This window comes from Carcharodon carcharias, chromosome 13 (assembly GCF_017639515.1).
Source record: "Carcharodon carcharias isolate sCarCar2 chromosome 13, sCarCar2.pri, whole genome shotgun sequence".
In the NCBI taxonomy this organism is placed as follows: Eukaryota; Metazoa; Chordata; class Chondrichthyes; order Lamniformes; family Lamnidae; genus Carcharodon; species Carcharodon carcharias.
The window spans coordinates 104118185-104145353 of NC_054479.1; the positions used below are offsets into that span (position 1 = coordinate 104118185).

At 42.4% G+C, this 27169-nt stretch overlaps 1 protein-coding gene across 13 annotated transcripts in view; it reads right to left on the reverse strand.

Moving 5' to 3' along the window:
• anks1b (ankyrin repeat and sterile alpha motif domain containing 1B) overlaps positions 1–27169 on the reverse strand; it is an 865501-nt gene that overhangs the window by 425858 nt on the left and 412474 nt on the right. For 11 of the 13 annotated variants that reach the window (XM_041202975.1, XM_041202978.1, XM_041202973.1 and 8 more), the window contains 2 exons: positions 17140–17436; positions 14334–14409 (listed from right to left, as the gene is read on the reverse strand). In XM_041202975.1, coding sequence (XP_041058909.1) covers positions 14334–14409; positions 17140–17436 — 373 coding nt within the window. Of the gene's footprint in view, positions 1–14333; positions 14410–14685; positions 15035–17139; positions 17437–27169 lie in introns of those variants that run through there. The other 2 variants (XM_041202982.1, XM_041202981.1) reach the window with 2 other exon arrangements.

Consider the following 27169-nt stretch of genomic DNA (forward strand, 5'->3'; position numbering starts at 1 on the left):
ATTGTTCAATTTATGAAATTAAGGTTGCATTTGTCTTAGAATAAGATTGGTAAAAGTAATCTTGGTGAAGAATGCTCGACTTGGAAATTCGCTTAGGCCCATTTACAAGCCTGAAAAAAAATGTGCAGGCCTGAAATTGGTTCCTGGAACACATCAAAATTTTTTGGGTGAATTTCTGTTGTGCCCCCACATGAAGTTCACCCATTTTGTAAAGATCAACATTGGGCCACTTGCCTTGTTAACAATAACCTGAGGCTAGGCCCCATTTGGATAGAGAACGAAAGCAATTGATCGGGGCTAGCGTGGTCTTTAGGAGATGGCACAGGAGTGAAGTGAGGTACAGTCTTGCCTGGAAAATATGAGGAGAGTTGCCTGACTCCTGCTTTGCTCAAGGCAGCTCAAATTCTCCAGACAATGGGCCCCATGCCTGCTTACACAATCACCCCAATATCTGAAAAAAAGGCCCAAGCTAATATCAGGTCAGCTGTCTTTCAGGTATTCTTATGCAAAGGCATTGGTCCCCAAAATTTACCCTTGCTGGGTCTATTTTGTGCTTGTAAAACCAAAAGTAAGGGTCCATTGTACCTTTCCTCCAAAAATGTGCAAATACCTAGTGTTGTGAAACCATGCTTTGCATCAAAAAATGATTTTTGAATTTACTGGCAGGAAACTCCTAATTGAATTTTAAAAAGACTAAAGCAATATTCCAGTAACATGGGATCATAGTCAAAGATGGCTGCCCATTTGCATCACTGTACCTTCTATATTCCAAAAAACAACTGAAATAGAGACAACCTGTCTGAAAAGTCACACTTGAAAGAGGGTGAATGGGGGCAATCTTCAGTCCTATTAGCAAAGTGTCCAGACAATCACCTGGGTACTCAATTGGGTGGAAACAAACAATTAGACATAATCATTGAACAATCAGAGCCTGGCTGAGCAAGGAAAGCCCAGTCATTATCTAATCAAGTTACAATTGGAATACATTCACCACGGCCTTATTTGGATCCCTGGGCAGTTGGAAAGAGGTCATGTAACAAGTCAACCCTTTGTGTGTTTTAAGCAAAGAGATACTGAAGGAACAAGTCCCTGAGTGGGTTCATTTTCTCTCTCTCTCTCTCTATCCACCCAGCTTGCAAGTTTTTTGAAACCTTTCTGCTGATTTTGACTGTCCAGAAGCCGCAGAGAAGAACTCAACCCAACACTGTAGTCTCCAAAAGAACAGAAACATTGTCGGTCTACAACTTCAAACCACCTCGAGGCTGAAAGCAACGATGCCACCAAATTCATCCTGAAGTCAATCAAATCACCAACCTTCAAGAGTTGTAAACCCCTTTAATTTACCTGGACTCAAATACTTAATCTATCTTCTCCCACTCTGTAACTATTTGTGTGTGACCTTTGAGTATGTGTGTATTTGTGTGAAATTCAGTAAGATTTCATTTTCCTTAGACTGGGATCAAAAAATAAATAAAAGCTATCCTCCTCTTTTTAGAAACTCAAGAAAGGTGCCTGATCATGTCTTTTATGGTCATAACACGCAAACAGTTAAACGCTCACGGAATTGGCAAGTATATCCTTCCTTAAAAAAAAACTTCTTGCAGTCAAACAAGGAGAGAAAAGGAGGGGGTCCATTTGACCTCTCCCTGCCTGATCATAACACTAGCCTCACAAGAGAACCAATAATTGTACCGGTGTGACATTCATATATCCACCTTGTTGCTTTTCTGAGTAAAAATGAGGGCTTATTGGAAACTGAATTCAGGCTGATCAGGCTCATTTCAAGCCTTAAAGGTAGTAAACAGATGAAAAGTTTTATCCTGTCAGTTTAGATTTGATTTAACCCCAGGTTTCAGAGGCGAAATAACAATATGCAAATTTCTCCTGATTCCCCAAAGCCTGTCCACCATCTACTAGGCACAAGTTAGGAATATGATTTGCCTCATCCATTTGTCTGCATGAATGCAGCTCCAAAAACATTCAAGATTCTCGACACCATTCAAGGCAAAGCACCCGCTTGATCAGCACTCCATCCAGTACCGATGCATAGAGGCAGCAGTGTGTATAATATATAAGATGCACTGCAGCAGCCCGCCAAGGCTTCTTCAACAGCATCTTTCAGGTCCACGATCTCTATGACCTACAAGGATAAGGGCAGTAAACGCATGGAAACACCACCGGCTGGAAGTTCTCCTCCAAGCCACACACCATCCTCACTTGGAACTATCGCTGTTTCTTCACTGTCACTGGGTCAAAACCCTGGGACTCCCTTCCTAACAGCACTGTGAGTGTACCGACACCACATGGACTGCAATGGTTTAAGAAGGTAGCTCACCACCACCTTCTCAAGTCAATTTGGGTTAGGCAACAAGCTCTCACCACCAAGGCCCAAATCCCAAGAAGGATAAAAATAACCACTATACTATCCAACACATTCCAATACGCAATAATAAAAATATTTAAAATCCTATGTTGGGGGTTGAAGCAGGACACTTTGGTTTGGAATTTTTCAGTTTCACGGGCCACGTCTTAACATTGTCCAATGAGGAGGAAATTATTGCAGTAAAGTAATTAATATATGCCTATTTGCTATCATAAATTTATATGTACCTCAAGAAAACAGTTGTGATATAAAATAGCTTGGGAAAGCTAGTAGGTTGAAGTGATTTACAAACAACTTTACCTGACTACTTTGATATTTATTCAAGAACAATAAACTACTAGCAACAATCAACTAGTATCAAAGCCCACTTAGTTTGAGTGTTTTGTGACAGGAGCTATTTTATTATGAACAGGTTAATACATTTCCTCAGGATGGTATTAACTTTAGAAAGCTATGCATGGCCACTATTGTGATTTAAACTGACATTAACGATGGCTTAAGATACAGGAGCTGGGAAGTCAAATGTCCCTGACTAGCAAACAGTTTTGCTTTCTTGACACAGCATTGCCGACAACAAAATTTCCACTTTTTAAAAATTTATTGTGGACTCATTTTATGATATGTTGATATACTGGGTTTCCACTTCATTTCCCTCAGTGCACAAACTGTTCCAAGACCTCAACTCACTCCCTCAAGCCTTTATCAGCTTTGCAAAACATCATTCGGTTCAAACAAAAGCCCTCAGTTTTTGTTAATGCATGATGGATGTTACTTTCCACTGCCATCCTTATATGGGTCTTGTGGATTTATTGGCACTAGATTTTGCTATGGGAGGTACAGGTTCCCTTAGGATTTAAACAGGTCATGTTGAATTTTGCAGGGAATGGGTGGTTGACTGAAAACTGTCAACGTTCATTGTCATTACCCCTCTGAAACTGACCATGACATAAGGATGTCAGGCACACACAGATTAGTTTGGAAATCCTGTATTTGTGGTCTGTAACTCAAGCTCCATCCCAGGCTGCACTGTGAACATCCCAAAGCTGGCAATCACTGAAATCACTGAGAATTTCAACTTTCTCACTCCCACATTGCTGTTGAAACCCCTTAACCACATCGCCGTAAAAAGTTACACTTGATCAATCAGGTACAACTGGGTTTTTAAACAGTGATGAGATTTTTTTAAATGAACAATGGAACTGACCCTGAAGAAATAATTTTGCAATTGTGGGGTTATTATTAAATCACAGAATCGCAGAATTGTTACAGCACAGGAGGTGGCCATTCGTCTCATCACGTCTGCACCAGCTTTCTGAATGAGCAATGCGCCCAGTGCCATTCACCCCCTTCTCCCCATAACCCTGCACATTGTCCATTTTCAGATAATAATCCAATTTCCTCTTGAACGCTAGGATAAAAGCAAAATACTGCAGATGCTGGAAATCTGAAATAAAAATAGAAAATGCTGGAAAAAGTCAGGTCTGGCAGCCTCTGTGGAGAGAGAAACAGAGTTAACGTTTCAAGTCCGTATGACTCTTCTTCAGAGCTAAGGAGAAATAGAAATGTGATGGATTTTCTACTGTTTGGGAGGGTGGAGCAGGTGGAGCAAAACAGAAGGTCAGGGATAGGTGGAAGCTCAGGCGAAATCGACAAAGATGTCATGGACACAAGACAAAGGGAATGTTAATGGTGGTGTTAAAGACTAAAGAAGGTGCTGATAGTGGCATAAAAGCAAGATAGCAAAATGTGTTAATAGCAGAACAAGTGTCAGCATTCTGATAAAGCACAACATAGAAACAAGTGACAGATGGCACTGTGGAGCAGGGGAGGTGGTGGAGGCTGGACAAAAAGGATAAAAATAAAAAATATATATATTAATAAAAGAAAAAAAATTAGAAATTTAAAATTGGATTAAGAAAGGAGTAAAGATGGAGGAGAGAGTTCATGACCTGAAGCTGTTGAATTCAATGCTAAGTCTGGAAGGCTGTAAAGTGCCTAATCGAAGATGAGGTGCTGTTCCTCCAGTTTGCGTTGGGCTTCACTGGAACATTGCAGCAGGCCAAGGATGGACATCTGGGCATGAGGGCATGAGAGCGATATTTTGCTCCACCTGCTATGCCCCCTCATAAACAGTATAAAATCCATCACGTGTCTACTTCTCATTAGTTCTGAAGAAGTCACACGGACTTGAAACGTTAATCTGTTTCTCTCTCCACAGATGCTGCCAGACCTGCTGAGTGTTTCCAGCATTTTCTGCTTTTATTCCTTTTTGAATGCTTGGACTGAACCTGTCTCCACCAGACTTTCAGACAGCACTATCCAGATCTTAACCACTTTCTGCATGAAAAGGTTTCTTCCTCATATCTCCATTGCTTCTTTTGTCAATTACCTCAAATCTGTGTCCTCTCATTCTCAATACTTCCACCAGTGGGAACAGTTTTTCCTGATCTACTCTGTCCACACCACTCATGATTTTGAATATCTCTATCAAATCTCTTCTCAATCTCCTCCTCTCCAAGGAAAATAGTCCCAATTTCTCCAATCAATCTACGTAACTAAAGTTCCTCATCCTTGGAACCATACTTGTAAATCTCTTTTGCACTCACTCTAATGTCTTCACATCTTTCCTAATGTATGGTGCCCTGAACTGGATGCAATACTCTGACTGAGGCCAAGTCAATGTTTTATACAAGCTAAACATAACCTTCTTGCTTTTGTCCTCTATGTTCCTATTAATAAAGCCTACGATACTTTATTACCTGTTTTCTCAACCTGTCCTGGCACCTTCAATGATTTATGCTCATATACAAGACCCTTTGCTCTGCACCCGCTTTAGAATGTACCCTTTATTTTATATTGTGTCTCCATGTTCTTCCAACCAAAATTAATAATTTCATACTTCTCTGCATTGAATTTCATCTGCCACTTGTCTGCCCATCCCATCTACTTGTCTACGTCCTTTTGACTATACTATCCTCCTCACAGTTCACAACACTTATATGTTTCGTATCATCTGCAAATGCTTAACTAGTAGATTTTTAAGCTAATTTTTTTAAAAATTAAGAAAAAAGATTTTCAGAATAATATGGATTCTACCTGCATCCTATGTGCATTTTCCAATCTCTAAGTTGGTCTACCTAAAAGATTTTAGATTTATTTTAGTGCTCGTTTCCTACAACACTGACATCTACCTATCTGGAAAATTGCCCAGCTATGTCCTGCCCACAAAAAGCAGGAAAAGTCTAATCCAGCCAGTTACCATCCCATCAGTCCACTCTTGATCAGCAAAGCGATGAAAGGTGTCGGTGACAGCGCTATCAAGCGGCACTTCCTCAGCAATATCACTGACACACATTTTGAGTTCTGCCAGGCCCATTCAGCTCCTGACCCCCTTGGTCCAAATATGCAAAAAAGAGTTGAATCCCAGAGGCAGGGTGAGTGTGACAGCCCTTAACATCAAAGCAGCATTTGACCAAGTGTGGCATCAAGGAACCTAGCAAAATTGAGATCAATATGAATCGGGGGAAATCTCTCCACTGGTTGGAGTCACACCTAGCACAAAGGCTGATGGCTACAGTTGTTTGAAGCCAAATATCTCAGCCCTAGGACATCGCAGCAGGAATTGCTCTGGGTAGTTTATCAGGCCCAACCATCTTTAGCTGCTTCATCATTGCCCTCCCTCCATTATAAGTGGAGATGTTTGCTATTGATTGAACGGTGTTCGGTACCATTCACAACTCCTCAGACACTAGCCAGATGTTCCATCTGCAGGTCCCAGAACCACATATTGCAGGAGTCCAGCAACGCATTGGTTGCCATCGGGGCTGGTGTCCTTGTTAAGGTCAGCCACCAAACCCTAGGAACTGCCAGCCAATCAGGGGGCCGGCAGCTCAGCAGTTTCAGCAAGGCCACTGGAAGTTGTGGCCTCTGCAGAAAGTGCATCTGGAAGGAATGTTTGTCATGGAAAGTCTCCACCCTCCCAACCAGGTATGAGGGGTCCGGGGGCAGCTGGCAGTGAGGGAGGGGTTTGGTGAGGGCAGAAGGCACCATTGCCACAGGGGGGGGCATTGTTGTTGAGGCCAAAGAGTACCCTAATAGGAAGGCCACCCCGCCAACCCTGAGCCCTCTGGGAGGCCACCGGGGTTTACCTAACAATCACTCCATAAGATGGACGATCCACCTGCTGCCGGTAAAATGCCAGTAATTGCTAGGAGTGGTCATTCATCAGCCACATAGTGGCTCAACTGGCCTCTGGATGAGCGGGCTAGCTGCCACCTTACCCGCCCTTGACAAAATGGCATGGTGGCAGGAAGATGGCAGCACTTAACTTCCTGCCTTCCCTTGCCATTTTATGGGTCCCCCCCACCCCCTTCCCAGGTGGCTGGTAAAATTCAGTCCACTGAAGCAATTGATGCTTGAATGCAACTGGACAACATTCACACTTGGGCTGATAAGTGGCAAGTGACAGTCGCACTACACAAGTGCCAGGCAATGACCATCTCAACAAGAAATGAGTTAACCATTTCCCCCTGCTTAACTGCTGACCGCAAAATATGGGGCCATCGTTGCTGGTTTAAAATTCGACACTGAATTCTGTGATTTCTTTTGATTAGGGCTTTTCAACTCATGTCAGTGAACTAACACCTTGCATACAACGTCAAGTTAGAAAGCCAACAAAAATGACCAACGGCATAAGAAAAGGCAATTTACACTAAGAAAGCGGTCAGCTCAGTTACATTGCTGAATATACGCCTCATACCGCAATCAGACAAAGTGTTAGACTGAAAATACATTAGGACATAAGCTTGGGATCATTCAAGCTACAGATTTACGTAACATTTGAACGCTAACATTGAGGGGAAAGAAAACTAAAGCAAACAGAAGTGTATGAGTGCAGTGACAGATTTCGTAATTATTGAAGGTGATATAACTACTGAAGGCATAAAATTTATTTCTTAAGACAGGTCCGTGGGTAGATTCCTCCTGATACGATCTTGCACGAGACCCCCTGGTTTTTGTTAAGATCTAGTTAGGGACCAGTAACTTTTTGTTTGAACTAGACAAAGTTTGAGATTCCAGTTACTAAGAGAATAAAGCCGCATAATTTCACGGTTTTTGAGCAAATAAACTTTACTATACAAGTTCTGAAAGTTAAAACAATTTACAATATCTACTTTATACTCTAACATTCAAGATTAATATGAGGTAAACGTGATTTAACAGGCAAACTGTGGTATAACACTTTACACAGGTCAGTAAATGGCAAATGCGACTAAGACGGATCCCATCGATTTCTCAGTGACACACCCAGACCATCAGTAAACATCGAGTCCATCAATCAAGTTGAAGCTTTGTCTTCCTTATGAGGAATTGCAAGTCTTCACTCTTCCCTTTCGCAGATCTAGCCTCAGAATTCCCTCCAAAAGTCACTCCAACTTAACCTAGCTCAATGACTGCTCATCTCTCAGGGTTTCAATCTGGCCTCCCAAGAGTCTGTTCCCCTAGAATCCTGAATCTGCACTCCAGCACCAATTCACAAGCACAACTTCAGCTCTTCAGCCATGCCGAGCAGAACACTACTGCTCCAAAAGATTTCCTTTGCCCCAATAGTCCCCAGCATAGAGTCATCAACTTTTCACTACCTTTTCACTCTCGAGGGCTTCTCCCGATTCCTTCCTACTTGGAGTGTGTCAACTGCAGCACCTCCATTAGTTGAAGCCTCTTTCTTTGCTCCTCTCCCCAGTGGTTTCGACCAGTTTGCTCCTCCTCCTGGTCGCTCCTTCCCTGGTTTTGTCCTTCTCTGGGACCTCTCCCTGCCTCCTGCCCCGAGTTCCCTCCCGAAGTTCCCCCTTTGGGAACTCTCCCTGTCGGCTATACCTATACTCCTCTGGTATGGCACCCCATTCCTGGTCCCTTGATTGGGTTTTTGCGCCATTTTCTCCCACGCAGGCACCCATGGACACTTGTCCCCCAACCTGAAGATCTCTAAAACGCTGGACTTGCACATGTGCAGCCTGGTCCCAATCCACGCATGTGCAAAAACTCTTGGGGCATACTGGGACTTGTCGTTCCCAGCCTTTGCTCAGGAATCAGTTAAGGCGGGATTTCTAATGCCCCTAAGGACTTTAGTATGCTTGGCATATTTTCTGTCATTTTGGAACAGATTGTATTTCTATAGCTTTTCATTACAGGATCACAGATGTCTTAAATAAAAGGAAGAAAAAGATTTTGTATTTATATAGTGCTTTTCATGACCACCAGATGTCTCAAAGTGTTTTACAGCCACTGAAGCACTTTTGAAGTGTTGTCACAGTTGTATTGTAGGAAGCAAGGCAGCCCAGAAGGTAAAAAACAGTAAAAACTGGGAAATTAAAAATACTGGTCTGAACTGGTCTTGTATACCTTAGAATGGAACACCAGTAAAAACTGTGGAATAAGAGCACTGGTCCGAACTGGTTTTTTCCTTCTGGGAGCCAATTAGCACAAAACAAAATCCCACAAGCAGCAATGTGATAACGAGCAGAAAATCTGTTTTTGTGATGTTGTTTGAGGGATGAATATTGGCCGGGAACGCTGACTATAACTCCCCTGCTCTTCTTCAAAATAGTGCCATGGGATCCTTTACATCCACCTGAGCAGACAGATGGGGCCTCAGTTTAAGGTATCATCTAAAAGATGGCACCTCAGGCAGCATACGACTCCCTCAGTTGTACATTGGAGTGTCTGTTTTAATTTTTATGAGAAGAAAAGCAGGTTTAAGTGTTTTCATACAATTTTATGAGGCCCATCTCCTTCCAGTGTGAATCTAACCCCTGACAAATCATACGAGTCCTAACAGCACAAGGAAACCATTTTACCCATCTGGTCCATGCTGAAATTAGCAAATAAAATTTCTATTTTTTTTAGAAGAAACAATATGAACCTACAATAATACCAACCAGCACTACATTCTTGAAGACAGAATTGGATCACTGTCACATTCGCCTTTGTCCAAGGCCTTTTGGTTACTCAGAGATAGATGGCCATGACTGTGCCTTGATTGAAAGTTAGCTGATTCAACATCACTTGGCTGAGTTGGTAGCACTTTTGGCTCAAATCAGGTTCTGGGTTCAAGCTCAAATTCATGACTTGAGCAGATAACATAGGTAATACTTCAAGGGGAGTGCGGCATTGCTGGAGGTGCCATCTTTCAAACAAGTAGTTAAATTTAGCATGGCATTTCCTCAGTTGGATGCAAAAATCTAATGGGACAATTTCAATAGCACTTTCCAAACTTGCGACCTGCACTACCTAGAAAGACAAGACAGCAGATTCATGGGAACACCACCACCTGCAGGTTCCCTCCAAGTCGCACACCATCCTGACTTGGAACTATATCTCCATTCCTTCACGGTCACTAGGTAAAAATCCAGGAACTCCCTTCTTAACAGCACTGTGGGTGTTCCTACTCCCCATGGACTACAGTGGTTTAAGAAAGTGGCTCACTACCACCTTCTCAAGGGTAATTAGGGATGCGCAATAAATGCTGGCTTAGCAAGTGACACCCACATCCCATGAACAAATATAATAAAAAAAAGTGAGCTTTCCCAGCACCCTGGACACCGTTTATTTTTGAATTGATACCACTAAAGACAAACTAAGTGTTCATTTATCTCATAGTTGGTTGTGGAACCTTGCTGTGCAAACATGTGCCTGCACTTTACAATTCACTCGCTGGTTGTAAAGCAATTTGGCGTGTCCTGAGGGTGTGAAAGATATAACATTCTTTCTTTCTCACATTGGAAAGGAAAGCCATTATATATCTGAACAGTTTAATAAAATTCCAAAGTAGATGGAAAGGTGTTTGTAGGAACAAGCAATTTTGTATTCTCAGATGTATCTGACTGACAGCCTTGGTGATTGTCACTTCTCATATTTTCCTGTGGATGTTGATCACTGCTAATGCAGAAGGTACAAGCAGGCAAATTCCCTGATTACTGAATGATATTAAAGGGGCCTTCATCACAAATGTATAAACAAATTGAAAAATGCTATTAAAATTATCAAACAAAATTCAGTGCTGCATTCACACGCAAACAGGTTGAGACAACACATCACAACAGTACATTGTAATCAAATCCTGAGTATGGGAATTCAAAGCCTGATCTATTTTACTTCCAAATTCAGAGTAGCACAATGACAGAAAGGCTTAAACATAGCCAGTTAATTGATTCCCAATGTTACTGATCAAATTTGAGAAATAGTTGAGAAATTTATTTTACAACAAAAAAAGTTACATGCTCTGTATTCAATTATAGGATTATTTCTGTAGTTGAAGAGTCTGAAAGTGAAAGGTTGGAAAAAATGTCTGTCCAGAGGGTCAAAACGCACATTGGTTCAAATCTTCTGGTCTCTGGATTATTGGAGACTGGACATACTACCGAAGATGTGCTTTGGGACCCTGTGGAAGTCTTGACCTGTGACCTCTGGGAATTGCCCAGGAAGTTTCAACTTCCGATGGGCAATTCCCCTGCTCCCCAGGACCCTCCATGAACGTTGCCAACTCTGAGCTAGAGTGGGAAACTTCTTCAGACAGTTCCATGGTGCTTAACTGAATAGTTACTCAAGAAACGTAAGGCAAATTAAAACCTAGTCTAACATTTGGGTAAGTACAGAACTAAAACACTTCAACCACTCATCCGCCACCGCCACCACCCCTACGCCCCCTCTCCCCCACCCCCCATAACCCCAAACATTGAGGTTGTGCATGCAGCTTTGCGATCAGAATATTTAGCAGACCTGTAGGGACATTTTGATCGGTCCTGAAAGTAAGTGAAGGGCTATGAAATGTAGGTGCCCATGAGGTAATGCAGCTAGAAATGGGACAAAGTTGCAGCCTAAAGTTGGGAGGTGAAGAAGGGAGCATCACTGGAGGGCTTAGTGCAATTGGCTAAAACGTGTGTACTTTGCATCAGCAATCTTAATGCATGGTCTTGAGCGTGAAGGTTCATCGAATCATAAACAAAACCACAAGCGTTTTTGACTGTGTGTTGGAACTCATTATTAAAACAGGGCCAGGACTGAAGCCTTTGTTGATATACTGTAACACAAACAAATTCCCAACACCACAGAACTCAAAAAAACGGGTGCAGCTGGCCTTAAGGAAAGTTGATTTTTTAAAACTTTAACAACTTATTTGTAAGACTAAACACTAAAGGGATGATTTTAACCCTATCCACCCAGTGTCAACCAAGTAAGTGTATGGTTAAACTCAGACAGGTGCCTCTGATGTCTCACCCTTTTCAATTTGAACCCGCTTTTTTTGGGCAAGCACCAAAGACAGCTGCCTGAAAATGCTGAGAACATTGTTTAATTATAGAAATCAGGATTTAATGATGTAATCAAGCCCTGACTATAATTTTAACTGCAGCCTGAGCGAGAAACTACTGTAGCTTTCCTGCCAGATGAAGTCAGGGGCAAGAGGTTCCAGAAAAGAGAATGCATTTAAAGCATGTGCTTTTACTTCCCAAAGGAAGCAGTTGAGGCCATTTCTGTTCCAGGTTCCACCATCACCCCACCTTCCCTCCTGCAAGACTCTCCATATTACCCCTTGTCTGCCAGTGAGTGTCTCTTTAGTGTAGCCCAAATCTCTGCTTCAGCTTGCCTATTGGCTCCCTGGTGACAGAATGCAGATGAAGCCCAGGAGTTAAAATTGCCTTGGCCTAATGCTGCCGAGGTGAGGTAGAGGTTTTTGTTGCTTGTCCTACCCCATTGTAAATTCCACTCCAGGTTAAAATTGGAACTCAAATTAACTTAAATCAGCAGCTCTCAAAAACCATAGCTTATTTCAGAACTTTTCTGCCTCATGACTGTGCATCTAAAATCAGAGAAAATCACGTTGGATTGATTCATTCTAACATGCTGCAGTCCCTCTAACATATTCATTTGACTGGCTTTGACACACAGCAGCCCTGTGTTCCAACTGATCTAACTGGTGGATATTGTCAACTTTTAAACCAACTGGACAAAACTTGAGTTTTCCTGTGAAATTCAAACTTGCTGGCACATTGGTTGAAATGCTGTCTTTCAGCTTAAAATACTGATAGTTGATATGTATGTCAATGTTGGTCCTTGGGGTGCAATTACTTGGATCTATCGCCATGTGTTTCTCAGTCTTACTTTTATTCCTATTCTCGTTTCCTGTAATTTTCTTCCTCTCCTTTTACATTATTTGGGGGTCCTTTCAGAAATGACTCTTCAGTTCTTTCTTCCACTGTGGATATGCCTTTTTTTCCTTTTTGCGGTTGTCCAAATCCATTTCCAGTTGTAACGTGAACTATTTTATTCAGGGTGATGTTTTCAGTGTCAAAAATTCCACGGGGTTGTTAACCTTTCGGTTGGTAAAGCGTCCTTAGTCCCATTACATTGATCATGCAACTGAGGAATGTTTTCTTCACTCATCTTTCACCTTTTTTTTCACTAGTTTTGTTATAATTGTACATATTTTGGGGTTTATTGCAATGACATGAATTCCTAACAAGAAAATATCTTTTTCTTTTTTATTCCAGTCTAGTGTTGATCTTATCTACTGTGGAATTTATTTCAGATTCTTCTGTATAATAGTGCCACAGGGATTAAGCAACCACACCATAAACACAGAAAGGAGAGAGAGAGAGAGAAAAAGAGAGAGAGAGAGAATTTAAATAAAATTTTCAGAGTCCTCACACCACTGGCAACAATGCACCCAAACGGTTCATTGTTGCTTACAATCTTTCATCTTTGACTGTCAAGGGGCTGAAAATCATAAGAAGTACACTCATATTGTGGGGACTCAGGAAATCTGGCCCTCTATCACCAGGTTTGAGTGTGTTGAGTTGTCCTTTTCTTGTACAAATAGTTGCACAATTCACCGTTATCTCCAATGTAAGGTCATTCGGGTCATATTAGTACAACATTTTGAGAGCTACCATTTTGTGTTGGGCTGTTTCATTTTTGAATGGGACTATCTATAGGCCCTAAAATATCATTCAAAACATGTATAAAAAAGTCACTAAATTCCATTTATTTCTGCCTCAAATGACGTGGAAGCATCTGTTATTAATTTTATTAATAGCAAACGCCAAAACTCAAGCTATGAACTCATACCCTGTTGGACACTGGAATTTTGAAAAGATGTATACTCTATTCTACTGTGGTGTTGTTGGGAATTTGAATCAGTTTTCCAGGACTTTCACAACTGAAGATAGTGTAATCTTTGCCAAAGTTAGCAGCATAGGCTTTAACCTATCCGTTCTAATATTTCATACATTTATTCAAACTGTGGTGTCTCAGCCAGTTTAGAAACCTATTTTATGAATAGAATGATGTATCACATAAGTTTTCAATTGTGCTTGATGGTATATAATTTTGTATTACACAATATTATGCAGAGTCATAATAAGATAAAGATCTTTCAATAAAAGATTAAATTGACTTTACACTCTTAAAATGCAATCATATCAAAAGAGCAGTTCCTTATAGTGTTTAAAACAACACTGTGCGATATCAGTAATGAATGTATTAATAACTGCATTTTTATCAAGGGCATTAATCCATATAAAATGATCTACTTTTCATTGGAATTAAGAAATATTGGAACCCAAACACCATGCCTTTGCTATTATTATCAGAAATGGGGCACCAGATTAAGTTTAATGCAGTACCCAACACACCTCCTGTAAAAAAACAAGAACAGGACAACTACTATTTGAAGTAGCAACAACACAAGTTGCTAAGTGCTAATTACTTACATGTCCAATTTTTTTAAAATGGGAAGCTCAAAGCCTATATTTAAAATAAACGGGTATATCCCTGTAAATTTCAGTCACTTATGTATGGGAAAAAAAGACATTTTCCCTTTATGCTTTTAAACTGTCAAAAGGAAGTTCTAGTGGGAAATATAAACATAACAAGGGAGATAATTAAATCTTACCTGCTTCCAGTAGAATTCGGACAACATCCAGCTTTCCGAACAAGGCAGCTTCATGAAGCGCACTACCCTTCTCAGTCTACAAAGCACACATGTGGATTATTTGTAACACTGCACTCAACATACAGCAGAATTGATAATATATTGAATTTTTAATTAATGGAACAAATTATTAGCGTCATTCATCTGTCCCATTTTTGTAACACTGAACTCTGCTAGAAACATTCAAAGCTATTCTAGGATTCAAGAACATATTTTGTTCATATTCTACTGTTCCTGTAAACATACAGCCTTTACTGAAAAAGTAAAGTCAGTACTTCAAAATACCAATGCTAGCTTTAACCAAAAGCATTACCTCTTGCTCCTTGGGCATTTCCAGGCTGGTTGCACAAATCAGATAGTGTTGTCTTAAAAGTTATCGCAGTAAGTAATTGCACAGAGTTTGAAAATGAGTGTGCCTGGAGTATTTTGTAGTTCAGTACATCCCTTTGTGGTTTTGGTTATTTAGTCTTTTTTTACAGCTTTACACATATCAGCAAATCTACTTACAGCTTTCTTAAGCAAAAGCGGTTACTGAGATAATTGGTTTAAAAGAGGGCTAAACCACAGAAAGCTTTTACCAGCAAGTGATGTGTTGCCTTTTGTACAAAATGGATGCACAGGATGCAAAAGCCTCGCCTTATTCAGAAAGGTTTTTCCTGTCTTGTTTCCTTCAATGATTGGAAATTGATGATGTCAAACAAAGGAAATCTCCCATGCCACGCCATTTCCAGGAATTTAACTGGAAAAAAGTTTGTTTGCTGCTACTGGAGACCTTGCAGATAATCAGTCTATGCAATATTCGGAGGTCAATTTGTTTCTATGCACATAATTCACTTCTTTAACTTACTGAGTTGTCATTTTCCCCATCAGGTGATATCCAATATAAAGGTATTGAGAGTGACCTATCACGGTGAAATGTTTTAAAAGGCATTCGCAATAGTGCACAATTTTGAAAGTCTGTATAGACAGGCTGCAGTTGACAGCCATTTAATAGTATCTTCAAGCATTCACTATTTTTACGAACAGAGATTGTGATAGTATGCTCAATTTTCTGACAAACAGTAAAACTACCACAGAACTGTTATTACTTGCCAGATTGCCCATCCATTGTTTAAACACTTTACATCACAGAAATTGTAGAAAAATGGAAAAATGATGAGTATCTCATATGAAACTTTGATGCATGCAAATAAATTTAAGATAGGTAAACCTGAAACCACAAAATTGTCCAAAGTCATGCAGAGTTAGTTTAACAATTGAGAGCGGTTTACAAAAAGTAATCAATATAATTTAAATTACTTCATGTCGGCTACACTGAACATCAGAAACTATAAACAAATCCAGAAGTATAACTACCATCGAATCACAGAACGGTTACGGCAAAGAAGGCAGCTATTTGGCCCATTGTATCTGTTCTGGCCCTCTGTAAGGACAATTCACTGAGAGCCACACCACGTCTTTCCCGTGTAACCCTGTACATTCATCCTTTTCAGATAAATATCCAATTCCGTCTTGAATACCTTGCTACATCCGCACACTCAGGCAATGCATCAAGATCCTAACCACACACTGCATGAAAATGTTTTCCTCATGTCTCCATTGCTTCTTTTGCCAATAACCTTCAATGTGTGTCCTCTGGTTCTCAACCATCCCACCAATGGAACAGTGGGTGGATTCTCATTGAGATGTTGGGGGTCTCACCTGCCAGCTGGAGAGCCAGCGAGAGACCTGCGCTGCCTCTTTTCAGAAAGGCCCACCAAGCCACACGCCACTCAGATAGTTGCAAGGCCACCAGGGGCCTTCCCCTAGCATCAGGATCCTGGGAAGCGGAAGTCTCACCGATTGGCCAGATTGCTGGCCAATCAGAGGCCAGCAGCTCTTGTGCTCAGCGCCATGGGGAGATGGTGCCTGCTACTGGAATGACAGGCTCCAGAGTCCCAGAATCATGGAGCAATCCAGGCCAGAGTTAAGTAATGTCAGGAGGGGTTTTACGAGGTGGGGGTCACAGGTATAGGGGTGCAGAGGAGTCGACAGCAAGGGAAGGCAGGTGACTCTCAGTGCCCCTCACCACCCCACTTCCCAATGTTGAGTCCCTTGGTCAGGCACTGAGCTGACAAGCTGGCTGCACAGTTGCAGCTGTTGTGTATGCCGCATGGCAACAGGCCCGCCTGTAGCTGGGTTAATACCAGTGGTAGCAGGATGAAACCCTTAAGTGGTCATTAATTGGCCACTTAAGGGCCTCAATTGGCAGCGGGACAGGAAGGTCGACATGGGCCTTCCTGCCCACAGCTTATTCTGGCGAAGGCAGGAAGACAGCGGGGACTCAGGTCTGCCACCATGCAGCAAATTCTCTGTAGTTTTTTCCCACTGTTCTTGACTTTCTTTCTGGCAGGCATATATACAGGGTGAAACCTTCTGCTCTTGCTGGTGAGCTTGGAAGAGGGAGATGCATTTAATTAAATGCATCTCCCTCTTCCAAGCTCACCAGCAAGAGCAGAAGGTTCCACCCTGTATATATGACTGCCAGTAAGAAAGTCAAGAACAGTGGGAAAAAACTACAGAGAATTTGCTGCATGTCTAGGATTTGGTAATATTTGCTTTGAGATATATTTACATACAGGGTTATTCTGAAAAAGCAGAATAGTGGGACTAATTGGATAACTCTTTCAAAGAGCCAGCATGGCACAGTGGGCTGAATGGCCTCATTTTGCACTCTATTACTCTATGATTCTACAATGAGTCCACAACAGACTAAAATTTCACCCACCTGGCAGTTCACTTCCATGCCGGCCTCCAACAAAACCTGGACTACGGCCTTATGTCCATTGCGTGCAGCCAGATGTAGAGGAGTATGTTTTTTGGTATTGCAGCTCATCAAATTTGGATGTGCATTTATTAACATCTTGACCACCTGCAGGCGACCATAGAGAGCGGCCAAGTCGAGGGGTGTTTCAAATTTGTTGTTCCTTATTGTGGGATCAGTCAGTTCCTCTAAGAGGACGGCGACCACATCTGAGTGTCCATACTGTGCTGCACAGTGCAATGCGGTTTCATTCTCATTGTTCTGTTTGAGTTAAGATTAGGAAAAGGAAAGACAATGACAAAACGGTCATCAAAACTGAATTTTCAAATTAAGAACACGATGAAGCAAACCTCTATTTCATTTTGCAGGATATATTGCTATAAAATGTTGAAATATAAGCATGAAACAGGAAAATAAAAGGTTATTAATTTAAGTTACATGCAAAATCATTTTATAAAAACTTTTGGATTTATTTCGGAGTTACGGGGAAAGTGCAAAGATTTCTAAACAATAAGAGGGTATATAGTTTACTATTTGGACATCCATCCAAGCTCAGCGTTGTACTTGATGTGTGCTACAGCTACACAAGAGCACCCAGATACAGCTCTTGGCCATTTGCATTGCCTGGGCACTCTCAAAGCACAGCTGCAGGCATTGGGAGGGCTTCAAGCAGGGATCAGAGGAGCAGAAACAGAAACCCATCTATACTCCTAGCTGATGACACTGGGGACTCTGGTTGCTGTTCTCAGAAGATTTAACATCCTTATGGGCATTGAAATAAGAACCAATCAGGTAGATTACCTGGCTTCTCCAGGATCCCCAACCGACCCGCAGGAGACCCAGGGAAAGCCCCAAAACTTGTTTTAGAGCACGCCCCTGTCCCGATCATTGAAGGCAGGAGGTAGGGAAGTTCCTCGCCTACCATGCTTATTTGGGCCAAGGTTACTTCTAAACATTCAGTAATTCCACAACTGATGCACAGTGACAGCAGTGTGTACCCTCTACAAGATGCACTGCAGCAACTCATCAAGACTCCTTCGATAGCACCTTCCAAACCCTCTACTACCTAGGTGGAGAGCAGATGCATGGAAATACCACCATCTGCACATTCCCCTGTAATCCACACATCGTTCAGACTTGGAACCGTGTTGCTGTTCCTTCACTGTCGCTGGGTCAAAATCCTGGAACTCCCTTCCTAACAGTAATGTGGATATATCTACACCACATGGACTGCAGCTATTCAAGGTGGGGGCTCTCCATCACCTTCTCAAGGGCAATTAAGAATGGGGAACAACTGCTGGCCTAGCCAGCAATGCTCACATATTGTGAAAGAATAAAAATAAAGATACAAACTCAGTGTCAGTCATCAGGTTTCTGGGCAATATTAAGAAAATACTGGCATTGCACAGTGAAGCAGGAAGCCTGGTGCAATGGATCTTTATCCCTCTATACTCTTTGCCACACTTGGGAATGGAACATGCCTCATACTGGATGAGGAAAATCTCCTCTTAAGTCTAATATATTTTTAATTTAAAGTTTTCCCATAGATCTTAGGAAATAGGAGCTGTGGGATTCAGAAATAAAACTGTGCTACCATTTAATTTAGAATTTTCACTGAATAGATGCAAGTAATTTATTGTTTCCATAACATAAATAAATCTTCTGGCTGGTATGATTCAAAATAGAACAGTAATGTGTGGTTTTCAGGTCTGAATCATTTACTTTTGTAAAACAATCAAGTTCAAAATGCAATTTTAACAAGCAGCAGAGTACAAGATGCTTTGGCTTTAAAATATCAGCACACATAACTGAGGCATAATCTTATAAATGAGCATCTTGCTTTCAAGTGTCTTGATTCACTGCTCTGCAAAATGAACATCACATGTTAAACAATTAACAAAGGATCTGTTGCAAAATTGAGTCAGGTCAACTTTAGTGTTCTAGAGGGGCACTAATCATGAGCAGGATTTCCTGTGTTCTTTCTTGAATAATGGAGAGGAACTGCACCCTTTAAAATTACTGATGGATACAATATCCAGAGTGCTTAGTAAACAGGTCCTGTGTACTTGACAGCTGACAAAGCTGTATCTCTTAGCTTGGCAAACAATGTAAACAGATGCCCTGGACGCAGACTCCAAGCTCACGTATCTACTGGCCAATGTTTAATGCCAATGCATTTTTCAAATCTAATTACTTTCTTAAGACTTACCGTGGAGTTTTAACCTGGTTATTAAATTCCAATAAAGATAGATATGTTTACATATATAAAAATAACAGATTATTTAAGAAAAGCATTTCTTTCTTTACTTAATTGGCAGCTTTCCATCTCGTGAGACGATTCACTAGCCTTCATTTTCTTTGACCCCTCTTCTTGGCCAGCTGAATTTCCCATTTCTCAATGCTCTGGAGCAAAACTGGAGTGTCTTCTCCAAGATGCAAAACTGGAGTGTCTTCTCCAAGATGCAAAACTGGAGTGTCTTCTCCAGGATGCAAGCCTGGGCAAAATTTATGGAGACGCTGGACTGCCTAAACGTCAGGGTCCCCTTCTTAACCTCCCTGGTTGAATCCAAAAGAACGCAAAGCACTACATTTGGTGCAGGCTTGGTTGCAGGAGTTGCTGGAAAAATGACGTATTTAGACATCAGTCCACTTTTGGGATCCATTTCAGATTTTCTGTCACGGTTTAATCCCTTAGCCTTCAGCTCACTCAAGTTATCCACAAAGTAGGGGATCTGTTCACTCACAGCTGAGAGTTTGGTTCATGAGTGCCAGGGCACATCCACATGCTGGTGGGCTTGCACACTGCATGTTTGGGTGCTAAACCTCCTCTGGGTTCCTCAGAAGTTTTGGCCTGGGGTCACATGGAATCCAGTGTCCCTGTGTTGTGGTGAGAAAGCATAGGAGAGGACTTGCCAATGAAGAGGCTGTAAACTGACAGGGAGAGACTTAAGGATTTGATTTTCCTTTTTGTGGGTCCAACCAGTTGATGTGGTGTGTTTAATGACTGGGTGAAGAGAATTAGTCTCTTTCTTGCTTTTTGTGTGTTGGTATGCTTCTCATTTTCAGCCTACACTGCTGGCTAACAAAAGCATTCATGATTATTAAGTTGTTGCATGTTACCAATGTTGAAGTAAAACTAGAAACAACTGAGACAAAGCAGAGAAAATTAAGTTTATTAAAGTTGACAACTCATATGGAACTACCACACAGGTGTATTTTTGGCAGGGCGGTGCATGAAATATGAGGGTGGGGGGGCAAGCCCACTGCCTTTCCGCACCCCCCCCCCCGCGAGCTGTCTCCCATAATACAGGTGGTGGGCGGGCACTGAAATTGGCAGCCCGCTTGCCATTCTTAAATAAATGGTGGCATTGTCGTCATGTTACTGGACTAGTAATCCAGAGACCCAAGCTAATGCTCTGGGGACACGGGTTCAAATCCCACCATGGCAGCTGCTGGAATTTAACTTCAGTAATTTAAAAAAAACATGGAATATAGAGTTAGTCTCAGTAATGGTGACCATGGCAACCATCATCGATTGTCATAAAAACTCATCTGGTTCACTAATGTCCTTTAGCTAAGAAAATCTGCCATCCTTACCCAGTCTACATGTGACTCCAGGCCCACAGCAATGTGGTTGTCTCTTTACTGCCCTCTGAAATGGCCTAGCAAGCCGCTCAGTTCAAGGGGAAATTAGGGATGAGCAACATATGTTGGCCTTGCCCACATTCCACGAAATAATTTTTAGAAACGGTCAATTGAACTTGTTACCAAGCCAACTGACTGGGCTATTACGTTGGCCATGCCTTAATATGGCTGACCTGGGGAGGCAGGCAGGCATAGGCAGGAGCTGGAGGCCACTTTCTTTTTCACAAAAGCATTTAGAAGGCAGGAAGGAAGGGGGTGCATCCTTGTGGGGGGGGCGGGAGTGTTCTGTGTGCATTGACAGCATTACCCTCTTTCCACCCCCACCCCCCACCAACACCAATCCCCACTTTGATCTGCTCCACCTGGCCGTCAAAACCCACCCTGCCTCCTTAGGCTGCCCGATCCTACCACCCCAAGCAAGGGACATACTTGCCTCCGCGATCCATCAAATTTCTGTGTGGGCCTGCTTGCAGTCCCAGCACCACCTACAACTCAGTTCTGGTGCGACTGGGACTGCTGAAGTTAGCTGGCAGTTCTTAAGGGCAGGATTTCTTCCCACTGAGGGGCGGAAAGCCCACTCTCAGCCTGTTTAGCTGAGCAGCAGCGTGTTAAGGCTGCCTGCTGACTCCTGCGACAGGCGGGAGGGGGTCAGTGGGGGGAGCAAGCAATACACCCACTGTGAAATCCAGCCCAATCTCTGGAAAAAGAAAAAAGTAACAAACTCCTGAGGGCCAAAATTTACTATAATGCACATAAATAATACAGGATCAAAACAAGGCCATCAGTGCCATAAAATTCCACAATCTACCATCAATCATGAAATAAAGAATTTCTAAGTCCCAAGACAAAACCCTCTGAAATTTTATTGCCAATTTGTATTCCTGTATCAAAAAATAAGAGAAATCTTAAATTAACTGCAGCACAATATACATATTTTTGTGGAGGCTGCCTAACCTTTTAAATAGGCCCAAAAAGTAATTCAAAAAGGTATCACTATTACTTAGCTACTTTGCAGCAGCTACCTGCATTTGGGAACGAACTTGTACAAGTGGGTGAGACTATTTTTTTCACAATATAAAGAAGACACAATGGCTGCAATGTTTCACATCTTTTTAGCCACAGAGTTAAGATATCAATGTAAATCTCAAACGACAAACCACAAGCAGTTTACCAACATCAATTCAACTCTTAAGATGTGTTACTGCCTTAGAATACACTCAAGGATATGAACACCTTAACAGTGAAGGATTCCTTAGTTTTTTTTTGTCACAGCACAACATATATTCCCAATAGTTTAAAGGCACACCTACACAAAAGTGGACCCCAAAGCCCCTAACTTCACTTCACAGCACCGCATTAAAAAAAAGTTATCAATAAAAAAATACTAATCATAAGATTTCTTCCATGCACTGTAATTAATGAAAAGTGCTCTTTACAAATGGCTGTTACAAGTTTCGGGTCTGCCTTATATATTCTGTCAGATGCAGCAACGTCAGTCACTTCCAGAGGTGGCCTCGGAGTGTTCCTGTGCTTCCCAAATGTAATTATTTGATAGGATGTCAGATAGGAACACCTCATGATCTGAGCGGAATATCGTGTCTTTTATATTCAGCCTCACATGTGCTTCGCCAATCTGTACTTAAACATATTCAATGTTCTGACTTAGAGGTGAGAATGTGACTACCTGAGATAAACTGCCATCTTAAGACCCTCAAAATCAGTTTATGAAAGTGCCTTGTTTTTGCACATCACAGCATGTATTCTGTCTGTATGTAACTATGGGCTAAGAAAACGTGTATTTGTGGACATTACAGGACTTTTTGAAAAAAATTTGGCCATCAAGGCATGGCATGTCAACATCAAGGAATTAAAAACTTCCCCTTTCAGACATCCAGGGTTTTATCCAGGACCAGCATAGGAAGCAGGCAGGTGCTCCTGAGCGTTTGTTCCCCAGCTCCATCCCACCCCTGTACCATTTTTACAGGGGGCTGGATTGGGAGTGTGGGGGGCTGATGGCAGGGCTACACGCCTGGACATTGTGGAGAGTGATCAAGATCATTAATGTCTATTAAGACCGACTAAAGGAGGCTACCTTGGATTTTCTGGTCAGCATCCAGATTCTGCAGGTGGCAGGGGCCAGTTTAACCGCACTAGGACGGGTGGGGTGGGGGGGGGGTGGGGGGTGGTGGTGTGTGTGTGTGTGTTAGTGTGTGTTAGTGTGTGTGTGTATGTGTGTGTGTGTATGTGTGTGTATGTGTGTGTGTGTATGTGTGTGTGTGTGTTAGTGTGTGTTAGTGTGTGTTAGTGTGTGTTAGTGTGTGTGTGTGTTAGTGTGTGTCAGTGTGTGTTAGTGTGTGTGTGTATGTGTGTGTGTGTGTTAGTGTGTGTTAGTGTGTGTGTGTATGTGTGTGTGTGTGTTAGTGTGTGTGTGTGGGTGTATATCATCGTTCCTTCACTGTCGCTGGGTCAAAGTCCCGGAACACCTTCCCTAACAACACCATAAACCTCCCACTGGCAGATTTGGTGGAGCCAGAGGTCCAGGGCAGGCTTAAAGGCTGACTCTGCCTGCCTGCCTGCTGGACAGCCACAGGCCACCCTAAAGAGGGGCTAACCCTTCAGTGGTGGCCTGACTATAAAAGCAATTTTTTTTTAGTTACATTTTATAGGGTTGGAAAAGGGCACTTGCATTTTGAAGCACCATCTCCCATCTATTCTGTTGCTGCTTTCAGGCTGGAAGGCCCTTGATTGACCTTCCAGCTTCGAAAGCCCACCCAAGGGCACTGAGGGCAGCGAGCCCGAGGGCACTGAGGGCAGCGAGCCCGAGGGCACTGAGGGCAGCGAGCCCGAGGACACTGAGGGCAGCGAGCCCGAGGACACTGAGGGCAGCGAGCCCGAGGACACTGAGGGCAGCGAGCCTATCCAGGCTGCCCCAGGGAAAATCACAATGAGTGACTGTTTCCCACACACTGTGGGTTTTTGACCCACATTTCAGCCTGATGGCGTGGTTCAGAAGCCTACAGAGAAAATCCTACCCCATTACGTGCATCAAGCACTCCAGGGAATACCACCACCTGGAAGTTCCCCTCCAAGCCACGCACCATCCTGACTTGGAAATATATCATCGTTCCTTCACTGTCGCTGGGTCAAAGTCCCGGAACCCCTTCCCTAACAACACCATGAGTGTACCACAGGGACTGCAGCGATTCAAGAAGGCAGCTCACCACCACCATCTCAAGGACAACTAGGGGTGGGCATAAATACTGGCCTAGCCAGCGATGCCAACATCACATGAATGAATAAAAAGGTTGGTTGTAGCATTGCAGTCGATTAATTCCCTTGCCCATGTGCCTTAGCCCACATGAGATCTCCAAGAGAGGTTGACAATCACCAAAAAATTGGGTAGTTTGTGTTGTGGGTGATTGTCCACTGGGAACTGGATTGGGACAACTTAAACTCATCCACATGGAATGTTCAATGCCAGCCAAGACTTTCATCCTAACCATTAGAGCTTGAGTGAACTGAAGCTCATAAGTGAAAGGATAGTACGCTAAAACACGGAATACCAATCAACACCAAGAGTTAATTAGCTGAATAGCATGCAGTTCAGCACTGCATATTTATAAATTTCATTGCACTGCAGCAACAGTTACTGCAATGACCCAAGATCGAGGCTGGAATTTTATCACATTGTTGCAAGAATTTCATTCAGAATCATCACAGAATTATAGAGTGTTACGGCATAAAAGGAGGCCATTCGACCCATCATGTTTGCACCAGCTCTTCGAATGAACATTGTGGCTTAGTGCCATTCTGTTATCTTTTCCTTGTAAATTGTTTAGCTTCAAATAAATATCTAATGCCCTCTTGAATGCCTTGCTTGAACTCCTCTCCACCACGCTTCCAGGCAGTGCATTCCAGACTTGAACCACTCCTTGTGTGAAGAAGTATTTTTCTCACATCACATTTGCTTCTTTTGCAAATCATTTTAAATCTGTGCCCTCTCGTTCTCGATCCTTTTATGGAAACAGTTTCTCCCTATCTACTCCATCCAGCCACCTCATGATTTTGAACACCTCTATCAAATCTCCTCTTAGCCTTCTCCTTTCCAAGGAGAACAGTCGCAACCTCTTCAATCTATCTTTGTAACTGAAGTTTCTGATCCCTGGAACCATTCTTGTAAACCTTTACTGCACTCTCTCCAATGCGTTCACATCCTTCCTAGTGTGGTGCCTAGAACTGTACACAATACTCCAGCTGAGATCTAACTAGTGTCTTACATAAGCTCAGCATAATCTCTCGCCTCTTGTACTCTATGCCCCTATTAATAAAGCTCAGGATACTCGATGCTTTATTCACTGCTCTCTCTACCTGTCCTCCCACCTTCAATGATTTATGCACATATCAACCCAGGTCCCTCTGCTCTTGCACCCCCTTAAGAATTGTACCCCTAATTTTATATTGTCTCTCTATGTTCTTCTTACCAAAATGCATCACCTCACACCACTCCGCATTGAACTTCATCTGCCACATACCTGCCCACTCCTCCAACTTGTCTATGTCCTTTTGAAGTTCTATATCATAACAGCAAGGAATCAAAAATAAAAGACTGTTGCAACTTGTGTCAACTCAGATATTACTCAGTGCTCAAACACTGAGCTATAGCTCTACACAAATCATTAATGACCACAAACATAAACAAATTCTGACTTAGCACTCAGGCTGCTCACTGCTCAACCCTCTCCCCATACACGCAGCTGACATGAAGGTAACAGCAGAGCAAATAATGCATTTATCAGACTGATGAGACAGCAATGTAAAATAAGTAAATCAAAAGATCCCCATTTTCAAAATTAGAAACACAAAATATTTTTTTTCTGTAGCATAGTAATCAGATGACTAGCCAGTGTCAGAGGGCCATGTGGACAAACCAGGTGTAGCCTCACGAGCACTGGGCCTTCTCAATATCAGAGCCCAGAGGAAGGCAGGACCTTGGAGGGGCCCCTACCAATGGGAAAGGGCGAGAGAAGTACTCCGGCCACTCCCAACCTACAAAAAGAGAGGCTGCAGCCATTGCAGCAGCACTGTAGGATTTTGCGCTCCACCCACACATTCTCACCACCCCCCGCTCCCACTTGGCAGGAGGGTGCAAACTCAGCCTGCAATATTCACAAACGAGCTGCACACACGGGCTGCTTAGCAGGAACAAATACGAAACCATGTTTATCAGATGCTTGAGGTTAGGCTTACATATCATTACAAGAGAAATGGACCTGTATCATTAGTGTAGCAGAAGCACCGTTTGTAGGCTATCAGCTGCTCTGCATGTATTACTCAGTAAAAGTAACAGCAGTGAAGGTTATCTTCTTGCTAGCTGGCCCATGAACAGCAACAAGAGAATTTAATTAAATTTATGAAATGTAATCCATAAGGTCAGCATCCGGCATGTGTACTACAAAGTATGATCAAGCAATAAAGAGATGGGCATTTTTTAAGCGCAACTCTGATACTTCATAAGTTTGTCACTTTTAACTAACTTTTGTTGTGTTTTTTTTATTGTTTTTCAGGATGTGAGTGGCGCAGGTTAGACCAGCATTTGTTGGCCAGCCCTAATTGCCCTTGAGAAGCTGGTGAGCTGCCTTCTTGAGCGACTGCAGTCCACATGGTGTCGATTCAATACATGAATTCCAGCAACTCAATGCTGATCAGGGACAACCTCCTCTAATCAGTTTGGATTGAACACCTCTGTAACAGACCATGTGCTGAGACAAACCATTTGTCTCTAAAGTATTTAAGATTAAACTTCAACAGTTTCATACTGTATTTATACTGAGCATCCTCAAAGTTAATAAGGAGATTATTCCCATGCAGGCACTGTACCAGGGATCTGGGGTAGGATGATTCAGAAGTGGGTACTGCCAGATCTTCTTTTGGTGGCAAGCAGTAGGTAGAGAAACAGTGAAAAACAAAAGAGAGAGGAAGAATAAAGATGGGGAAATGAGGAGGCTGCTGCTGGTTTGTGTAGCAGAAGCATCTGGTACCTAAATGGTTAACATGGGATTGAGTACAGTACTGCCCACATGGTGATGTAAAAAGGCACATGACCTAGAGCTAAGGGCTGTTGAGAGATAGGTAGCAACATGTAAGGTCCTAGCATGGGTTCCTCTCCATACCTTTACCCTTTACTGTAAAAATGTACATATTTCAGTAATGTTAATAAAGAACTATTTGTAACTTCAACCAGACTGCATCATGGTGCCCAAGCAGTACACATCACGAGTAGTGACAACAGAACACATGGTAGCAGCGGGGGATAAAAATCCATATCCTTTCTAAAATACTCGAGGACTCT